The sequence below is a fragment of the Xyrauchen texanus genome, chromosome 16, assembly GCF_025860055.1.
Source record: "Xyrauchen texanus isolate HMW12.3.18 chromosome 16, RBS_HiC_50CHRs, whole genome shotgun sequence".
Taxonomy (NCBI): domain Eukaryota; kingdom Metazoa; phylum Chordata; class Actinopteri; order Cypriniformes; family Catostomidae; genus Xyrauchen; species Xyrauchen texanus.
In genome coordinates this window covers 15,362,240-15,379,702 of record NC_068291.1, presented here as the reverse complement: position 1 = coordinate 15,379,702, position 17,463 = coordinate 15,362,240, and the positions used below count along the sequence as shown (strand labels likewise).

Here is a 17,463-nt window from a genome sequence, read left to right as displayed (position 1 = left end):
TTATTTGGTATTGTATGTATTTACATTGGCGTCACACAGGCTTTTGTACACACAATCAGACATCACATTGTATTTGAACATAGATCTAAACACACATAATTATTACACACAAACATCCATTTCTTGACATAGATAAGTGTGTTTGTGTGTGTGTTATGGGGCAGTCAGGAATAGGGGCATATCATATGCATGGCTGGGGCGTAGGAGAACCATTCCATGTACTGCCTGGGAGAGGCACAACAGCATCTCTGCTAAGTGAGGAATGAGTGAGCAAGGGAAGGAGAAAAAGAGAGAGAGAGTAAGTGAGGAAGCGAGTAGGGGAGGCAGAGGAGAATAGAACTCTGAGAGAGAAGGAGGGAAGAACATTGTCCTCTACGTCTCGCTCTTTTCCGGTGGTGCGTGTTGATTTAGCGATTTAGGATGAGTAGCCCGTGTTTGTGTCGTGCAGTGCCCGTAAGCCAGACCAGACTGAGGGAGGTTAAACTCAGCTTGAAAACCAGCAGAGAGACCATTACGGTCCGGACTACTCCAAATACCCGTGAGGTAAGCAGCCGGCTGAAAGACGCCCCAATCCGGACCAGTGCCCAAGGCAGCCGGAGCAGAAGCACCCCGCCAGTGTACCGGACCCATAGTAAGAGAGGTGGGAAAACCAATGGACCCCAGATTATTGAGCCGGAGCATCTGCCAGTGAGGAATGGTTCTTTATTGGGCATCCCATCCAAAGTAGCACCTAAGACTCTCACTCCGGTCTCCTCAACTTCTTTGTCCTCTTCCTTATGCACGCCAAGGGGCCATCGGCCCTCATCTCCACGATCCTCACCCTCATGTCCCCTGTCCCCATCCCGGAGTATGAGACGGGCACGTTGGCTGAGCTGCAGCACTTCCAACATCTGCTTCAACAACTCCATCCTGGATGGGCGCTTCAGACAACTACAAGGTAGCATCCTACAAGAGTGTAGAGTTTCCTCCCACCCTCAAAGACACAGAGGGCAGTCTTTCCTGGCATACTTCTCCACCTAGCCACTGGGGAATTTAGGTGGAGATTAGGTTGAGATTCTGAAGTGGGTCTGGGAAGGGAGTTGGTTGGTATGACTTTTTTCTATTGACCGCTGTGAGAATATAAAAACTGGTTTGTCTTTTATATGTGCAGTTTTTATTAATTTCATTATTTATGTTGTTGTATATACTGTACGTCCCAATTGCTTACTGCTTTACCTCTAAATATTTAATGACACAAACTCATAAAAAGGCCATTCAAAGTTAAAAATTACTTTTAGTTTTTTCCCCATCAATCTTTTTCTTTTTGAATGGTGAAATGATTGGTACATTGAGTGACTAACTACCATCTATTTACCCTCTTCTGCTATTCTTGCATCTTACCGGAATTGTCTGATGTTGTCTGTCTCTTTCTCTCTGTGATTTGGGTTATTTGGCATTGTCTAAGGTCTCCTACCTTTTTGAATTTCTCCTGGCATCTCTGTTTATTTTTAGAGAGAAGTTGACTGTCACTGTTAATTTGTGGACAACTGAGTATTCTCTCTCTCTCTCTCTCTCTGATGAGAGAGTTATTTAGTGCTGTGGTACAGTGGGTGCACAGTTCAGATAAACTGTATTCTTTCCCGATTACTATTATTAATGTATACATGCATAGTATGAATGCATAGTGATGGGTAAAGCCTTGCAAAGTGCAAAGTGTTAAAGGAATAGTTCACCCAAAAATAGAAATCCTCTCATCATTTACTCTCCCTCATACTATCCTCATACAACTTTCTTCTTCTGCTGATCAAAAAGCTTTTATTTTATTTTTCAGATATGAAAGTGAAACTAAACAGGCACCACATGTGAAAGTGAAAGTGGAGATTTATAGTAAAAAAAGGACATATACAGGTATATTGATCTGTTTCTCACCCACACTTATCATATCGCTTTTGAAGACATGGATTTAACCACTCCAGTTGTATGGATTAATTTTATGCTGTCTTACTCTGGAGCTTTAAAGTTCTGGCAACCATTCACATGCATTCAAAGGACCAACAGAGCTGAGATATTCTTCTAAAATCTTCATTTGTGTTCAGCAGAAGAAAGAAAGTTATACACATCTGGGATGGCATGAAGGTGAGTAAATGATGAGAGAATTTAAATTTTTGGGTGAACTATCCTTTTAAGATATATAGACAGAAATATACACTATGCACTACTATGCAGCTTATACAATTTTTTTACTAAAACATTATGCACTTGTAGATGTACTGTACATTCTAAGGAAAACGTCACTATTGCTATTGCTAATACTTTATATTAGTTTAAAAAAAATACATTTTGTCCTAAATCCAAGGAAGGAGCTGTGGCACAGTGGGGTATGAAAATGCTCAGGACATACTGTATAAGAGCTGTTGGCTCCCTGGGATCCAGGTTCAAGTCCGACTAGGGTCATGTCGCGATCCCATTCCCCTTTTCTCACCCTCAAAATTCCTACTTTCCTCTGAAATAAAGGCAAAAAAACTCAAAACCCTAAGCCTAAGTATTGAAACAGGGTGCATAACTTATCCTGCACATTTGTGCCATAAATATGAATGATGTCTCAAATCATGCGAAAGAGAAAGTACTACTATTTTTCATCCTGGCAGATGATAAAATGGGTGAAAATCACATAAATGTAGTAGATTGAAGGAGGGACCTGAGCCATATGTTCTGTATGGATGAGAATATCACAAAGACTTGGGGGTGGGTAACTAACCAATATAAATGTGCTAGCATCCACACAAACGCTTTAGCACTGTAGCTGTGAGTTTTCTTCAGAAAATTCAAAAATCTACTATTCTGTAGGCCTAAGTATGTAGCTGTAAGCAGGATTGGGGAATAACGGAATACATGTAACGGGATACTGTATTTAAAATATAAAATATAAGTAACTGTAATCCACTACAGTTACAATTTAAATCATTGGTATTTAGAATACAGTTAAATTCAAAATGTATTTTGATTACTGAAGAGATTACTTTGCATTTTATTCTCATTTATTTCATTTAGTATTTAGTCCTTTCAGATGGAAAACATACATTTAAATGATGCGATCCAAAGTGCATTTGAACAGCGGTGAAACACTTTCTTACGATGTGTTACATTCATATGAGCAGACAGAGAAGTACGTTTGAAGAAAGTTTGGAGCAGAAGAAATAGAAATAAACCTTGTGGAAATTGTCAGCTTTACGCTAAGCTAAAATGCTATTTCTAGCCATTTAACATGCATGTTACCAGACACAATCATATTATTTTTATCTGGAAAATTCACATTGGATCATAATTTCTTTTTTTCTAGTCAGACGTTTGATATTAGGGCAAAAATCATATTCTTGATAATTTTTGTATTGTTTTCCTGTAAAAATATCCAAAAATCTTTAAAACAAGATGAATTGAATTTAACTTGTTTTAGAAACAACACTACATCAGATATTTAGGTTTTTCAGAGAATGTATTTTTAACATGTGTATTTTGTCTTACTGTACTCGCAGTTATGTTACAAATATGTTACAAATGACATTTTACTGCATGTAATCTGTAATCTGTAGTGGAATACATTTCAAAAGTAACCCTCCCAACCCTGACTTTAAGTACTTCAATCTGTAATTCCAGCCTGTAAGGTCCTACAAACAATGACTCATGCACCAAGACTGAGAATGAGGCTGCAGGTCCCATCTAGTGAGGGCCGACTGTGCAAAAATACTAGCTTGTTCTTTACAGGGAAAATCCATCAATATGAATATTTCACAGAGCAGTCATGCAAGACAGAGAGGATATCAGAGATGTGAATCTACAGTATTTAGACTCTCTGCTGTTGTACTGGAGAGATCATCATTTAGAGTTTAGACTACAGTGCACTGTACAAGGTGTGGACAGGAAGTGGAATCTTTTTGGCAGTAATTTGATCATGAAATATGTAGTGGTACTGGGCTGAGAGCTCTTTATATGCTGGAACTTTCATCGCTCTGGATGGGAACATGGTAAAATTGTTCTGAAACAGGGAAATAGTTTTAAAAGCAGTTTTAATTAGCTATTCTAACTGACGCTTAAAAATGTATTTTGTTGGTGTAATAGTCAGGTTGATTAAGTAATATATAATATTTTTTACTTAAAAATAAAATAAAACCAGTTAAATTAGATGAGTAAATTTACCACATGAAGCACATTTTTGGTTACCTGCAAAACATTATTTACATGTACAGATAGAAATAACTTTTTAAGACGATTTGTTAGCTAAATTAATCTGAATAGGCCATCAGCTTGCATGGGGAAAGAAGTGAATTTAGAGAGGATTGATTAACTTACAATTCCGATTAACTCAGTGTTATTATGATATGACAAGCACCGTTTTACTTTTGATTGAAATATTTATGGCAATATGTCTACCTGTATGTCTCACTACTCACTAAAAAAGGTTTAACCTAACAGATGTGGTAACATCTAAATGAATTGGTTTTATTCAACTCAAAAATATTATTTAAGATTGCTGAATCAATCTGAATACATTAGGTTAAACCAACAAAACCAAGTTTATAGGTTAGATCAAGTAAAAACAGCTCCTTTAAGGGATAGTTCACCCCCCAAAAAATTTCTCTCATCCTTTACCCATCCTCATATCATCCCTGATGTATGACATTCTTTCTTATGCAGAATAAAAATGAAGATTATTAGAAGAATATCTCAGCTCTGCAGGTCCATACAATGTAAGTAAATGGTGATCAGAACTTTCAAGCTCCAAATATTACATAAAGGCAGTATAAAAGTAATTTATATGACTCCAGTGGTTAAATACATTAAAAACAGATCAATATTTCAATCTTTTTTACTATAAATTTCCACTTTCACTTTCAGAATGTGACAGTGGATATTTATAGTAAAAAGGAATTATATAAAATAAATATTGTTCTGTTTCTCAGCCACACCTTTCATATCACTTCTGAAGATATGTTTTTAACCACTGGAGTCTTATGGATTACTTTTATGCTGCTTTTATGTGTTTTTTGAGCTTCAAAGTTCTGGCCACCATTCACTTGCATTGTGTGGACCAACAGAGCTGAAATATGGTTCTAAAAATCTTGTGTTCAGCCGAAGAAAGAAAGTCACGCACTTCTAGGATGGCATGAGGGTGAGTAAATGATGAGAGAATTTTCTTTTTTGGGTGAACTATCCCTTTAAGTTAACAATTGCACGTTATCACATTTTACTGTGCATATATACTGTCAGTCTTGTGCCTGAAATTGTTGTGCAGCGTTGATTTTCATTACACATTCTGATCTCAACAGATCTTACGAATGGTTTCTGCAAATGCACAACACAATTTCAGACATCATCATCATCATTTCACAATAAAATTATCATTATTTGTTCATCATTTTGTGGTCCAGATAGAAGAGATATGCTTCCATACTGTAGTTTTTCCATTCATCTGTGAAAACAGGAAATATCAGACTAATTCAAAGACTAATAATATAAAAAAAGTTCTATGTTGGCAGAACATGCACATAAGTAATGTATAAGTATGTTCTAAGTAATGGTTTTTCCCTCGGGTATTATGCCACCCAGGTTTACAAGCATGTATCCTCTCCACACTGCACATCACATACTAATGTTTTCCATTTAACTGTCTTTGCTCCCACTCTCTTTTTCTCCCTCCTCGCTCTATTTTTCTGCTCGTCTCTGTTTGTTGTCTTGATCCCCCCGTCTCTCCCCATTTCCATTAGGATCTGAATAATTTATAAAACACATCATTAAGAATGCACAATTTTGCTCTTTTTTTTTTTTTTGGTAGAATCTTAAATAAACACAGTACTGCAGAAGTGGTGTTCAAGGACAACACTTGCACATACACATACAGTATATAGTTTAATACATCATGAAGAATACACATACTGTACTCTGCACTTGCACAAATGTTTTGATTAAATAACTGTATAAGTGTAACAGTATGAACTACTTTTTTAGTTTTAGGGTTTTCAAGTTTGAGATGTTAAAAATTATGGCTTTGAGACATTTGTAAATTTAGCGGTAGCTATATGTAAACCCAAAGTGTTTACTTTTTTCTCAAAAGAGGCACAATAGTAAGAAACGGTGCTCAAATACTGAGTGTCACATTGACCATCATCATGCAAAATACATTCCATGTACTGTATGTCCTTTCTGACTCTAAACAAATGAATTTTACAAAAACACTGTTAAGAAATCTGCTGGTCTTATTTTACCCCAAAATCAAAAGAAAAAAATTAAGAAATCACATTTTGTACAAAGCAAATGAAGCAAGATCATTAAGAACATTTACAGTAATGAGAATACAAAATGCATCTTCATTCTCATTATTGTAATGCTATAAATAAATGTGATATATTATTTTGTAAAGTACAATTGCAAGTGTACACTGGTGACCAAAAGTTTGGAATAATGTACAGATTTTGCTCTTATGGAAAGAAATTGGTACTTTTATTCACAAAGTGGCATCCAACTGATCATAATGTATAATCAGAACATTAATAATGTGAAAAAATTACTATTTTGATTTGAAAACTTCTTAAACTATTTCAAAAGAGTTTTCATCCCAAGCTGATCCCACAAAAGCTCAATGGGTTTAAGATCCAGAACACTCTTTTCCAATTATCTGTTGTCCAATGTCTGTTTCTTTGCCCACAATAACTTTTTCTTTTTGTTTTCAGTTTCAAAAGTGCCGTTTTCTTTTAATTCTTCCCATAAGTCCTGCACCCCTGAGTCTTCTCTTTACTGTTGTACATGAAACTGGTGTTTAGCGGGTAGAATTCAATGAAGCTGTCAGCTGAGGACATGTGAGGTGTCTATTTCTCAAACTAGAGACTCTGATGGACTTCTCCTCTTGTTTAGTTGTACATCTGGCCTTCCACATCTCTTTCTGTCCTTGTAAGAGCCAGTTGTCCTTTGTCTTTGAAGACTGTAGTGTTCAGCTTCGAAAATGACTTTTTTCAAATAGTGATGGTGCTGTTTTTAACGTCAGTATTGTCCTGACTATACTTTGTGATCAGTTGAATGCCACTTTCTGAATTAAAGTACCAATTTACTTCTGAAACAGATAAAATGTAATTAATGCTCATTTTATTTTAATAAAAAATATTTTATTTAAAAATGATGCATCACTGTCAAGACAGTAACATTAATCACTTTGTCCAGAGGATAATTATATTAAGATTTTACTAGTAACACCTAATAAACACACACACACACACACACACACACACATTTATATACACATTTCTTGAGCAAATAGATTTTCTAAAAATGTATGGCAATATATGTGGACAGTGGGACTACGTTGTTACATTTTAAATAATACCAAAAGTTATAGAAAATTGTTTATTATGTTTCCAGGAGTGTTGTTTATTCGTGTTTTGAGATGTTACAGACATTACATTAGAAATTTGGATAATTAATTCTGTTTCAAATGAATGACCAGCATCATCCAATCACTGCCAACCATATAAAATAAAATTATACATTATAAATTCTGAATCTAAGTACTGATTATCATTGTCCCATGTCTGCCAAACATGTTGAGTGGTCCAAACATCATCTGCAGCCTGAAACTTTTTTAGGATTTTAGGAGTGAAGGCTCTTAGCGGCATAGGAAAGCTATCGGATGCTTCCTTGCTACCTACTTAGTTAATGACTTAACCTCCAGAGTGCTGTCTGTCTGCACTTGTCTCATATGAGTTTGAAATGCACCTTATTTTTATCCTAACTCCATATAAAGCCTCTGAAAGCAACATTTTTCAGCTGTCTGGATGAACCCATTGATTCTCAATGTGATAATGCACAGTAAATATAGGATTTCTAAGAAAAATAGCACTAAAGTACATATTAGTGTACATTAGCATTAGCAGTGCGGATTTCGCGATAAATCACTCAAATTTGAATGAAACTAGAGACTAATCTTTTGACTCAACATTTACATTTACATTTATGCATTTGGCAGACGCTTTTATCCAAAGCGACTTACAGTGCACTTATTACAGGGACAATCCCCCCGGAGCAACCTGGAGTTAAGTGCCTTGCTCAAGGACACAATGGTGGCATCTTGGTGGTGCTGGGGCTTGAACCCCTGACCTTCTGGTCAGTAACCCTCAGCCTCAACCACTGAACCACAAAGACAAACTTTGCTGTGTTTTGCACCATGTTGTGACATGACTCCCTACATTGAAAGTTCAGCCCTTTACTGACAGCCCAGTCTTCTAAAATGCATTGCGTATAGCGAAACCAACATCCACGCATGTGTTTCCGTTGTCGTGTGAGCATATAATTGTCCAAATAGGAGAATAAAACACACAGAAAGTATTAAGCCACATTAGAGTAGCTGAATGTTTTTTCCCTTACTGTCAAATCCAGACGAGCGAGAGGCTGTCCAGAAGAAGACCTTCACAAAATGGGTGAATTCCATATTAGCCAGAGTCAGCTGCCGAATCACAGACCTCTATCTGGACCTGCGGGATGGGAGAATGCTCATCAAACTACTGGAGGTTCTGTCAGGGGAGAGTCTGGTGAGTGTGCATATATAGTAATACCACCAAACCTTGCCTGGACAACACCACAGAACAACAGGAACTCTTCATGAACATTAATCAAGTCATTCCAGTAATATCTTTGACACTCTATTTCCAACTCTCAGCCCAAGCCTACCAAGGGCCGAATGCGGATCCACTGTCTGGAGAATGTGGACAAAGCCCTGCAGTTTCTAAAGGAACAAAGAGTGCACTTGGAGAACATGGGATCACATGATATTGTAGATGGGAACCACCGACTTATCCTGGGCCTCATCTGGACCATTATCCTTCGCTTCCAGGTCAGTTTATCTGTCCACACATTCCATGGTCCATTACTATACACAGTATAATAGGGTTCAAAACAGTGTTAATATGAATGCAAATTTTAATACAGTGAAAAAGACACTCTATTAGCGTAACATAAATATATATAAATACATAAAAACTTCCAAATTTTTTTGAATGTCCATGCACTAAATCAAAATATTTGATGCCATGAGTGTAACTTCATTTACTATTACTATTATTTTGAATGGCCATGGAAAATGAAGCAATGCGATATCAAATTTACCTGGTCAGAAAAAGCAGTCCGTTAATTTACCTGATGAACTTTACCTTTTGCTGACCCTATATGCTTCACAGAGCTAATGTGTGCTTCTAAATCACTTGCACCTTTATTAGCAACTGACACATAAGTGCCAGCTTTACATGTCATACATTCTGCTTCCCACGGATCTCGACCTGGACCAAAGCATGGGCAGTTGTTGTGCAAATCGTCTGTAAATTTGCACTTTCATTTGGGCATTGTTTCCACTCAGATGCTACTGTCAAGCAACTGTTTGATGCCGAAAACAACAGCGCTTTGTGCGTTCGCAAAGAGATTGACAGGCAGGAATTTGGCCAATAGTTGATGCAAGCCTCTTATAATTGACCAATTGGTGTGCAAGAAGGCAGGACTTACAAAGACGGGATAAAGCAATGCAAAAATGCGCGCACACACAGTGAAGTATTAGACCAGATGTACATCATAATGCAACTAAAGCCGAATCCCGGACATATATCCAAATTTAGAAATCCCGTCCGGACGCTTTTTTTAAGGTCCAAAAAAGAGGACATGTCTGGGAAAGGAGGACGTATGGTCACCCTATTGTAAGCAACTAAAGAATATTTGCACGTTACAAGACACACGGCAGCATGAACAAAGAAACAACCATTTATAAATAAATAAAAATCCCAAAATTAAATATTATTTAATATAAAACTCGAAGGAGTAAGGGAAGTTTTGTTTTTGATATAGAAACTAACATAAAACACCTCATGGGCTACATGTAGTTTTTTCATGATCCAAACATTCCTATCTTATATCACTGTAGAACACCAACAGAGTTTTGTCTTAGTTTTGTGTCTTAGGCTGATTTGAAAAGCTTATATTTATTTTTAACTTCTAGATTAAATAGCAGGGTATTTTTAGCCCAGCTACTTTCAACAATATGATCTGCTACACAATTTAGACCCTCATAAATAAAAGGAAAAGGATGGGAATGGCTGCTCTTTATCGTGCCTGACTCCCACAGTGATGTACAGATGAAAAACCTCAGGATCTAAATAAAGTAACAATGCCTGTACATATCCATGAATAAATGCCCAAGGGTGAATTAGCTCTTCAAATTAATGTGAGATTTACAGTACAAGAAATGTCAACCGTATTGACAGTCTCTTGTTTCTTCTTGTTTTTTATTGCTGTTAAAATGCTTCAAGGCAGAGTGAATGTCTAGTTGACAGGAAATAATACTCTAGAGATATGGGTTTAGTTAAAATGGACTAGTGGGATTTGATTATTCCAGCTTTTAAATGTTTAAATGCTAAACCATTTTTACTCCCAGTCTAGGGGATAAGGGCGCAATAATACGTTTTTGGTGGTTTCCCGCCCCAGCCGTCAGACCAAAGAGAGATAACACAGGGTAACGGAGAAGTTTTGAATTTATTTAAAGAATACAAATTTGAGCAATGGCTTCAAAGTAATAAACAAAAATAAAAAATCTCAGACTATAAATAACCTAAAGCAAATGCAACTAAAAATACAAAGGCCTTCCCTCACTATGTAAATTAATCACCAACCAAATTCAGTCAGGCCACACCTACGCTCTTCTCTAATGGAGTTATAATAGTAGTTGAAGAGAAATAGTAGTTGAGAATATCTGTGAATTCTCAGACACGTGGCCCAAATCTGGAGCGAGCTCACCATCTACCAGTGTCTCACCTTTTTTAAAGCACAGGGAGTGAGCGAGAGAAATGGCACAGGCAGAACAAGTGATGGCATATATACCACAAAAACACATGCAGGATGCAACACTCTTTTTTCTGATTTTGTACACAGATTCAAGACATTATAGTAGAGACAGGACAAGCTGACCAAACAGGCAGGCAGGAGACTCGCTCTGCCAAAGATGCACTTCTCCTGTGGTGTCAGATGAAGACTGCAGGGTAGGACAACAGTTGTCGTACTCTAGTAGCAATGAATCAGTCAGCAAATGCTGCATTTTTTTTATGGAATTATTGCAGGTACAATTGGATTTGTCTGATGTTGTTTTGTAACTACAGGTACCCCAATGTAAACATCACCAACTTTACCACAAGCTGGAAGGACGGCATGGCTTTCAATGCTCTTATACACAAACATAGGTAAATAAAAAATGTCTGTTAAGAAAAAGACTCTAATAATCACAACTCTCCTCTAAAATTTCAGAAGAGATCTCAATGTCACAGTCAAATATAGTCAACACAGTCAATGTAAATTGTCAAATATAAATTCTGCAATCAAATTTCAGAGATGTCAATAAGAACAAATTCTTGCAAGAACATAATATCTGCACTATGCTATGCAAATAAATGGTATAGCTCAATAATCTTTCTGAAAGTCAGCAATTGCCTCATTTGTGTCTATTTGTATGTACCCTAAGTAATTTTAGGAGAAACATCCGAGACCAAGTGAACATTAAGATAAAAAAAGAGCTACTTCTGAGCAATAAATGTTACCTCATATTCTCATGTGTTCTCCTTACTATCCTATCAATTAAAGTGGTAAAAATGTAAAATAAAAGTTTCTCATTTCAATCCATCAGGCCAGATCTGGTGGATTATGGCAATTTAAAGAGGTCCAACCCCACTCACAACCTTCAGCAGGCCTTTAACATAGCTGATCATAACCTAGGAGTCACCAAGCTCCTGGACCCAGAGGGTAAGTGGCAGTATTCATCAACTATTAAGCCAAATCCAATAACAACCATCATTTCATTATGGAGATAAAATCTTTATATTGTGTTATTTGCAGATGTGTTCACTGAGAACCCAGATGAGAAGTCCATAATCACATACGTTGTTGCATTTTACCACTATTTCTCCAAAATGAAAGCTCTGGCAGTTGAAGGCAAACGAGTTGGGAAGGTACGAAATTTGAGTGCGTATAGAGGTCCCATAGGAAATTATTCACATTGACGAGTATTCTTATTCTTCAGGTACTGGACCATGCCATTGAAACAGAGAAGATGATTGAAAAGTATGAGACATTGTCATCAGATCTGTTAACATGGATTGAGCAGACCATCATTGTGCTGAACAACCGCAAGCTTGCTAACTCTCTTACAGGCGTCCAACAGCAACTGCAGGCTTTCAACTCATACCGCACTGTGGAGAAACCACCAAAGTAATTAAGGCTATTCACAAACAAATAGCTCTTTCTATTTTTCTATTCAATTATTGATATTGCTAAGCAACCATCTTTAATTATTCTTTGTTGGGTCTCCTTCTATTCAGGTTTCAGGAAAAGGGAAACTTAGAAGTACTATTGTTTACCATCCAGAGCAGGATGAGGGCCAACAATCAAAAGGCCTACACACCAAAAGAGGGTGCACTGGTGGCAGATATCAACAGGGTGAGACACTAGGATTAAGCTCCAGCAATGGCATCACTGCCTTGATAACATTTAAATGAATCAAAATGATACCTATTAGTCTCTTTTACTTCATTTATGTTTTTTGTATGAAATCACAGTAAACATTGTTGGGGAAGTAAAAAAAAAAAATCAGTTACAAATTATTGTCTCTAAATCGTAATTGGATTACTTTTCTATTTACTCTGTCTGAACAGTTATCACATTAATTATTATCAGGTGTTTTTTTTTGCCAGGTCCAAACTTAAAGATTAAAATATTGCAGTAAAATGTAAGTGTTATACAGTATATTTAATGTAATCCAAGTGTTTAGCAAAAATATTATTTTGTTATGCAAAAGCCTGTCCTGACAGTAAAAAAGCAATAAAATGTCACCATTGCCATAAAGCGCATTTGCATGCGTATCAGCCAAATGAAATGAAGCAGAATCATTTATCAAAACAATATTGCATATAAAATGTATAAAAATAAAATTTTTGTAAGAACAGTAACTATAATAGTGAATATACAGTAAAACAAAGAGTAGCCCCCTATTAATTTATTTCTGTAAACAAATAATCTCGTTACTAAACTGCCATAAACTTTCCTGTATCAACAGTGACAGAAAGAGAGAATGTGTGGGTCAGTTAGTCCAGTGGTCTGAGAAGCTTTGTGATGTTTAAACAAGTGTGTGCTTTTTCTATCAGGCATGGGAGCGGCTTGAAAAGGCAGAGCACGACCGTGAACGGGTCCTGAGGGATGAACTCATCAGGCAGGAGAAGCTGGAGCAGATGGCTCGTCGCTTTGACAGGAAGGCCGCCATGAGAGAGACCTGGCTTTTAGAAAATCAAAGACTGGTTTCACAGGTATGCAACTCATAATGCAAAGTCTCTAAGTGTATAAAAAAAGCACAGAAAGAAGCCAGTTTGATAGCCTTAATTTCTTGCCAAACCCTGAAGATCTAAATTAATAACCTTCATTTTACTGTCTACTATAAAGGACAACTTTGGCTATGACTTGCCAGCAGTTGAGGCAGCTAAGAAGAAACATGATGCCATAGAGACAGATATTGCTGCCTATGAAGAACGTGTCCAAGCCCTGGTGGCCCTGTCTAAAGAACTGGAGGAAGAGAGATACCATGATGCAAAGCGCATTGATGTGAGAAAAGACAACATCCTGAGGCTATGGGACTACCTGCAGGAACTTCTGAAAGCTCGCAGAGGCCGTCTGGAAAAGAACCTCACCCTCCAAAGAATCTTCCAAGAAATGCTCCACATTATCAGCTGGATGGATGAGATGAAGGTATGAAGGACATTTAAATAGTGTGTTTGATGTACAGTATATGTTTTACTTGTTTTGAATATTATGGTTGCATTAAGGTTCTAATCTGAAACATGCTCTCCAGGACCGGCTCTTGTCCCCAGACTATGGGAAGCATTTATTGGAAGTTGAGGACTTGTTGCAGAAACATTCATTGGTAGAGGCGGATATTGCAGTACAGGCAGAAAGAGTCCGATCAGCCAATGCTGCAGCTCTTAAATTTGCCAATGGTGACAGTGAGTACACCTGACAATTTAAATTTTGCCATTTGTTGTTGACGTACTTTGCTGTTGGGTGGAATGGAGTGTAAAGGCAGAAACCATTTTAATGGTTTTCCAAGACAGTGAAGAAGTCCCTGATTTAAAGCACACAATATTAATTGCTGGAACACCTTATATACTGTATTTGTGCACTGATATTAAGAGTCTTTAATATTCCCATGTTTTCTCATTATTATTCTTTTCTTTACTATCTAGGCTATAAACCATGTGACCCACAGATCATCCGTGATCGGGTACAGCATTTGGACCTGTGTTATCAAGAGTTGTGTGCTCTGGCAGCCCAGAGGAAAGCTCATCTTGAGCAGTCACGACGTCTCTGGAACTTTTTCTGGGAAACTGCAGAGCTGGAGAGCTGGATTCGGGAAAAGGAGCACATATTCTCTTCTCTTGATTATGGTAAGGACCTGACCAATGTGCTGGTGCTGCAGAGCAAGCACAGTGTCTTTGAGGACGAGCTTGCTGCCAGACATGATAATCTGAAGCAGGTGATGGACGAGGGAGAGAACATGATCCAGGCCAAGCTCTTGGGTTCTCCCCAAGTCCAACAGCGCATGGAAGACGTACGAAGACAGTGGCAGCAGTTGGAGGAGCTGGCAGCATTCCGAAAACAGAATCTGCAAGACACCCATCGCTTCTTCCAGTTTCAGGGTGATGCTGATGACCTTAAGGCCTGGTTGGTCGATGCTATGCGGCAGATGGGCAGTGATGATGTTGGGCATGATGAGTACACTACACAGCATCTGCTCAAGAGACATCGTAACCTAAGAGATGAGGCCGCTAAAAATGGAGCCACCATTGATGCTTTGTCTAAACAGGCCAATGCACTTCCTGAAGAACTTAGAAACACACCAGACATCCAGAGACGTCTGAAGGATATCCGGGACATGTATATTGAACTTCTGACCCTCTCAGACATGAGGCAGAAAAAGCTGGATGACACCATGGCACTTTACACTATCTTCAGTGAGACGGATGCTTGTGAGATCTGGATGGGCCAGAAGGAGACATGGCTGATTGGGCTGGAGACACCAGAGAAGTTGGAAGATCTGGAAGTTGTACAGAACAGGTATGGCTCTTTTTTTTTTGAAGAGCTAAACCCAGAGGCAACATATACATTTTTCTTAAACTGGCAAATGGGTTGAGGAACATTTGCCAAGGTACAATGCACCATCCTATGATATCATACTATTCCAGTTTATTCCATTGTCATATCATTGTGTTCTGTTTGGCAGGCTAAGCATTCTTGCTCAAGAGATGGGTAACATGCAGGCCCGGGTTGATGATGTCAATAAAGCAGCCAAGCAACTTGAGGACAGCAGACATCCACAAACAAAACAAGTGAAAGACTGTCAAGCTCATCTCAATAAAAGGTACCGGTTCCTATGAATCCCATTCAACCATTTGCCCAGCTCTATAATTTGCTTTCAGTTCCAATTAAAATACTCCATGGGTGATCTGTAATGTCTTTTGATTTTACACCTCACAGATGGGAAGCTTTTAAAGCAATGGTAGAGGATAAAAAGTGTAAAGTGGATTCAGCCCTCAGCCTACACAACTATGGTCTTGATTGTGATGAGACAGAGTCATGGATAAAAGACAAGACACAAGTTATCGAGTCTACGCAAGAGCTTGGCAATGACCTTGCTGCAGTCATTACCATCCAGAGGAAGCTCTTTGGCATGGAGAGAGACCTTGCTGCCATTCAAGCCAAGTTAGATTTCCTGCATGGTGAGGCAGAGAAGCTTGTGATGGACCATCCAGAAAATGCTTCTGATATCCTTGCCAGACAGGCAGATCTGGACACAGCCTGGGACACACTGAAACGCACCTTGAAAGACCGTGAGGACTCTCTTGGGGAAGTCAGCAAGCTGCAGACCTTCCTACAGGAGATGGATGATTTTCAGGCCTGGCTGTTCAAGACGCAGAAGGCTATTGCATCTGAGGAAATGCCAGATAGTTTGCCAGAGGCTGAGCAGTTCCTGAGTCTTAATGATGCTTTGAAGGATGATATGGATGGCCATGAGGAAGACTACCATCGTGTTAGGGACACGGGAGCAGCTGTGATTCAGGATCAAGAATATGATCCTCAGTACCAGCAACTGGAGCAAAGGCTGGAGGGTCTCGATAAGGGCTGGGATGAGCTACACAAGATGTGGGACAGCCGCAAGAACTTCCTAAATCAGGGTCTAGGCTTTCAGCAGTTTATGAGAGATGCAAAGCAGGCTGAGAGCATCTTAAATAACCAGGTATACATGTAATTTCCGAATGAATGAGTTTTCGTCTAATGAACCAAAATTGATAATATCAATTTGGTAGATCAGATTTTTTATATAAAATCTGATCTACTTCAAGAATGACCTGTGAACAGTCATTTTGGGGACAGCTTAACTTCTTGTCTTTTGCTTACTACTAAAGAATGTTAACTCTTCTTGCCTTTCCATAACATTGTTTCTCAAATTTTTTCTCTTTCTGTGCTTTGTACCTGTACTTCTAAAAAAGGAATACACTTTAGCCCATGTAGACATGCATGACACCTTAGACGGAGCAGAGAAGGCCCTGAAGAAGCATGAGGACTTTGTAACCACCATGGATGCTAATGAGGAGAAGATACTGAGCACTATAGAGACTGGACAGAGGCTGGTGGACAGTGGTAACCTTTACTCAGGAAGGGTAAAAGACAAGATGGACTCTATTAAAGACAGGTCTGATTTCTTGATTATCATATCTCCTATACTACATCCAAGGACATACAAAATGTTTACAAAAAGCATTCTTTTGTGACCCAGCAAACAAATAATGTCATTATGAAAACTTTTTTCTTGTTACTGCTGCTAAACTTATACTGTAAAAATAATAAAAATCCCATATTTAAAAGGAATAATTCACTCCAATATGTAAATTCTGTCATTATTTACTCACCTTAATGATGTTTTAAACCTGTGTGACTTTTTTCCATGGAAGACAACAGAAGTTTTTAGCCTGAAAGTTATCGTCAGTAACAATTCACATTTATTGCACCTTTTTTTCCCCATACAATGGAAGTGAATGGTGACTGAGGGTAACATTCTCCCTACTCCTCCTTTTGTGTTCAATTAAAAAAAGTATCTGGGTTTGAAACAACACAAGTGTTAGTAAATGAGAGAATTTTCATTTTTGGGTGAACTATACTTTTAAAGAAAAAAGTGAAAGTTTGTAAGACTTTAATGGAAAATTTTCAATTTACAATTAACATTTTTTTTAAATTGGGACATCAAAAGAATTGCCTTAGTATTATAGCAATAGTTAATGGGACCTTGGGAAAGGGTCATTGATGTCAAAGAGAATCACTATTCTTATACCCTAGATCAGTATGTAAATGGGCACAATAAGAATCTGTATT

At 37.9% G+C, this 17,463-nt stretch overlaps 1 protein-coding gene across 2 annotated transcripts in view; it reads left to right on the top strand.

Moving 5' to 3' along the window:
- LOC127656910 (spectrin beta chain, erythrocytic-like) overlaps positions 1-17,463 on the top strand; it is a 35,161-nt gene that overhangs the window by 6,112 nt on the left and 11,586 nt on the right. For both annotated transcript variants that reach the window (XM_052145451.1, XM_052145450.1), the window contains exons 3-17: positions 8,401-8,552; positions 8,681-8,854; positions 10,933-11,039; positions 11,157-11,237; positions 11,678-11,793; positions 11,887-11,999; positions 12,071-12,258; positions 12,369-12,486; positions 13,191-13,349; positions 13,483-13,785; positions 13,889-14,039; positions 14,280-15,150; positions 15,317-15,454; positions 15,571-16,330; positions 16,584-16,786. In XM_052145451.1, coding sequence (XP_052001411.1) covers positions 8,401-8,552; positions 8,681-8,854; positions 10,933-11,039; positions 11,157-11,237; positions 11,678-11,793; positions 11,887-11,999; positions 12,071-12,258; positions 12,369-12,486; positions 13,191-13,349; positions 13,483-13,785; positions 13,889-14,039; positions 14,280-15,150; positions 15,317-15,454; positions 15,571-16,330; positions 16,584-16,786 — 3,634 coding nt within the window. The remainder of the gene's footprint in view (positions 1-8,400; positions 8,553-8,680; positions 8,855-10,932; positions 11,040-11,156; positions 11,238-11,677; positions 11,794-11,886; positions 12,000-12,070; positions 12,259-12,368; positions 12,487-13,190; positions 13,350-13,482; positions 13,786-13,888; positions 14,040-14,279; positions 15,151-15,316; positions 15,455-15,570; positions 16,331-16,583; positions 16,787-17,463) is intronic.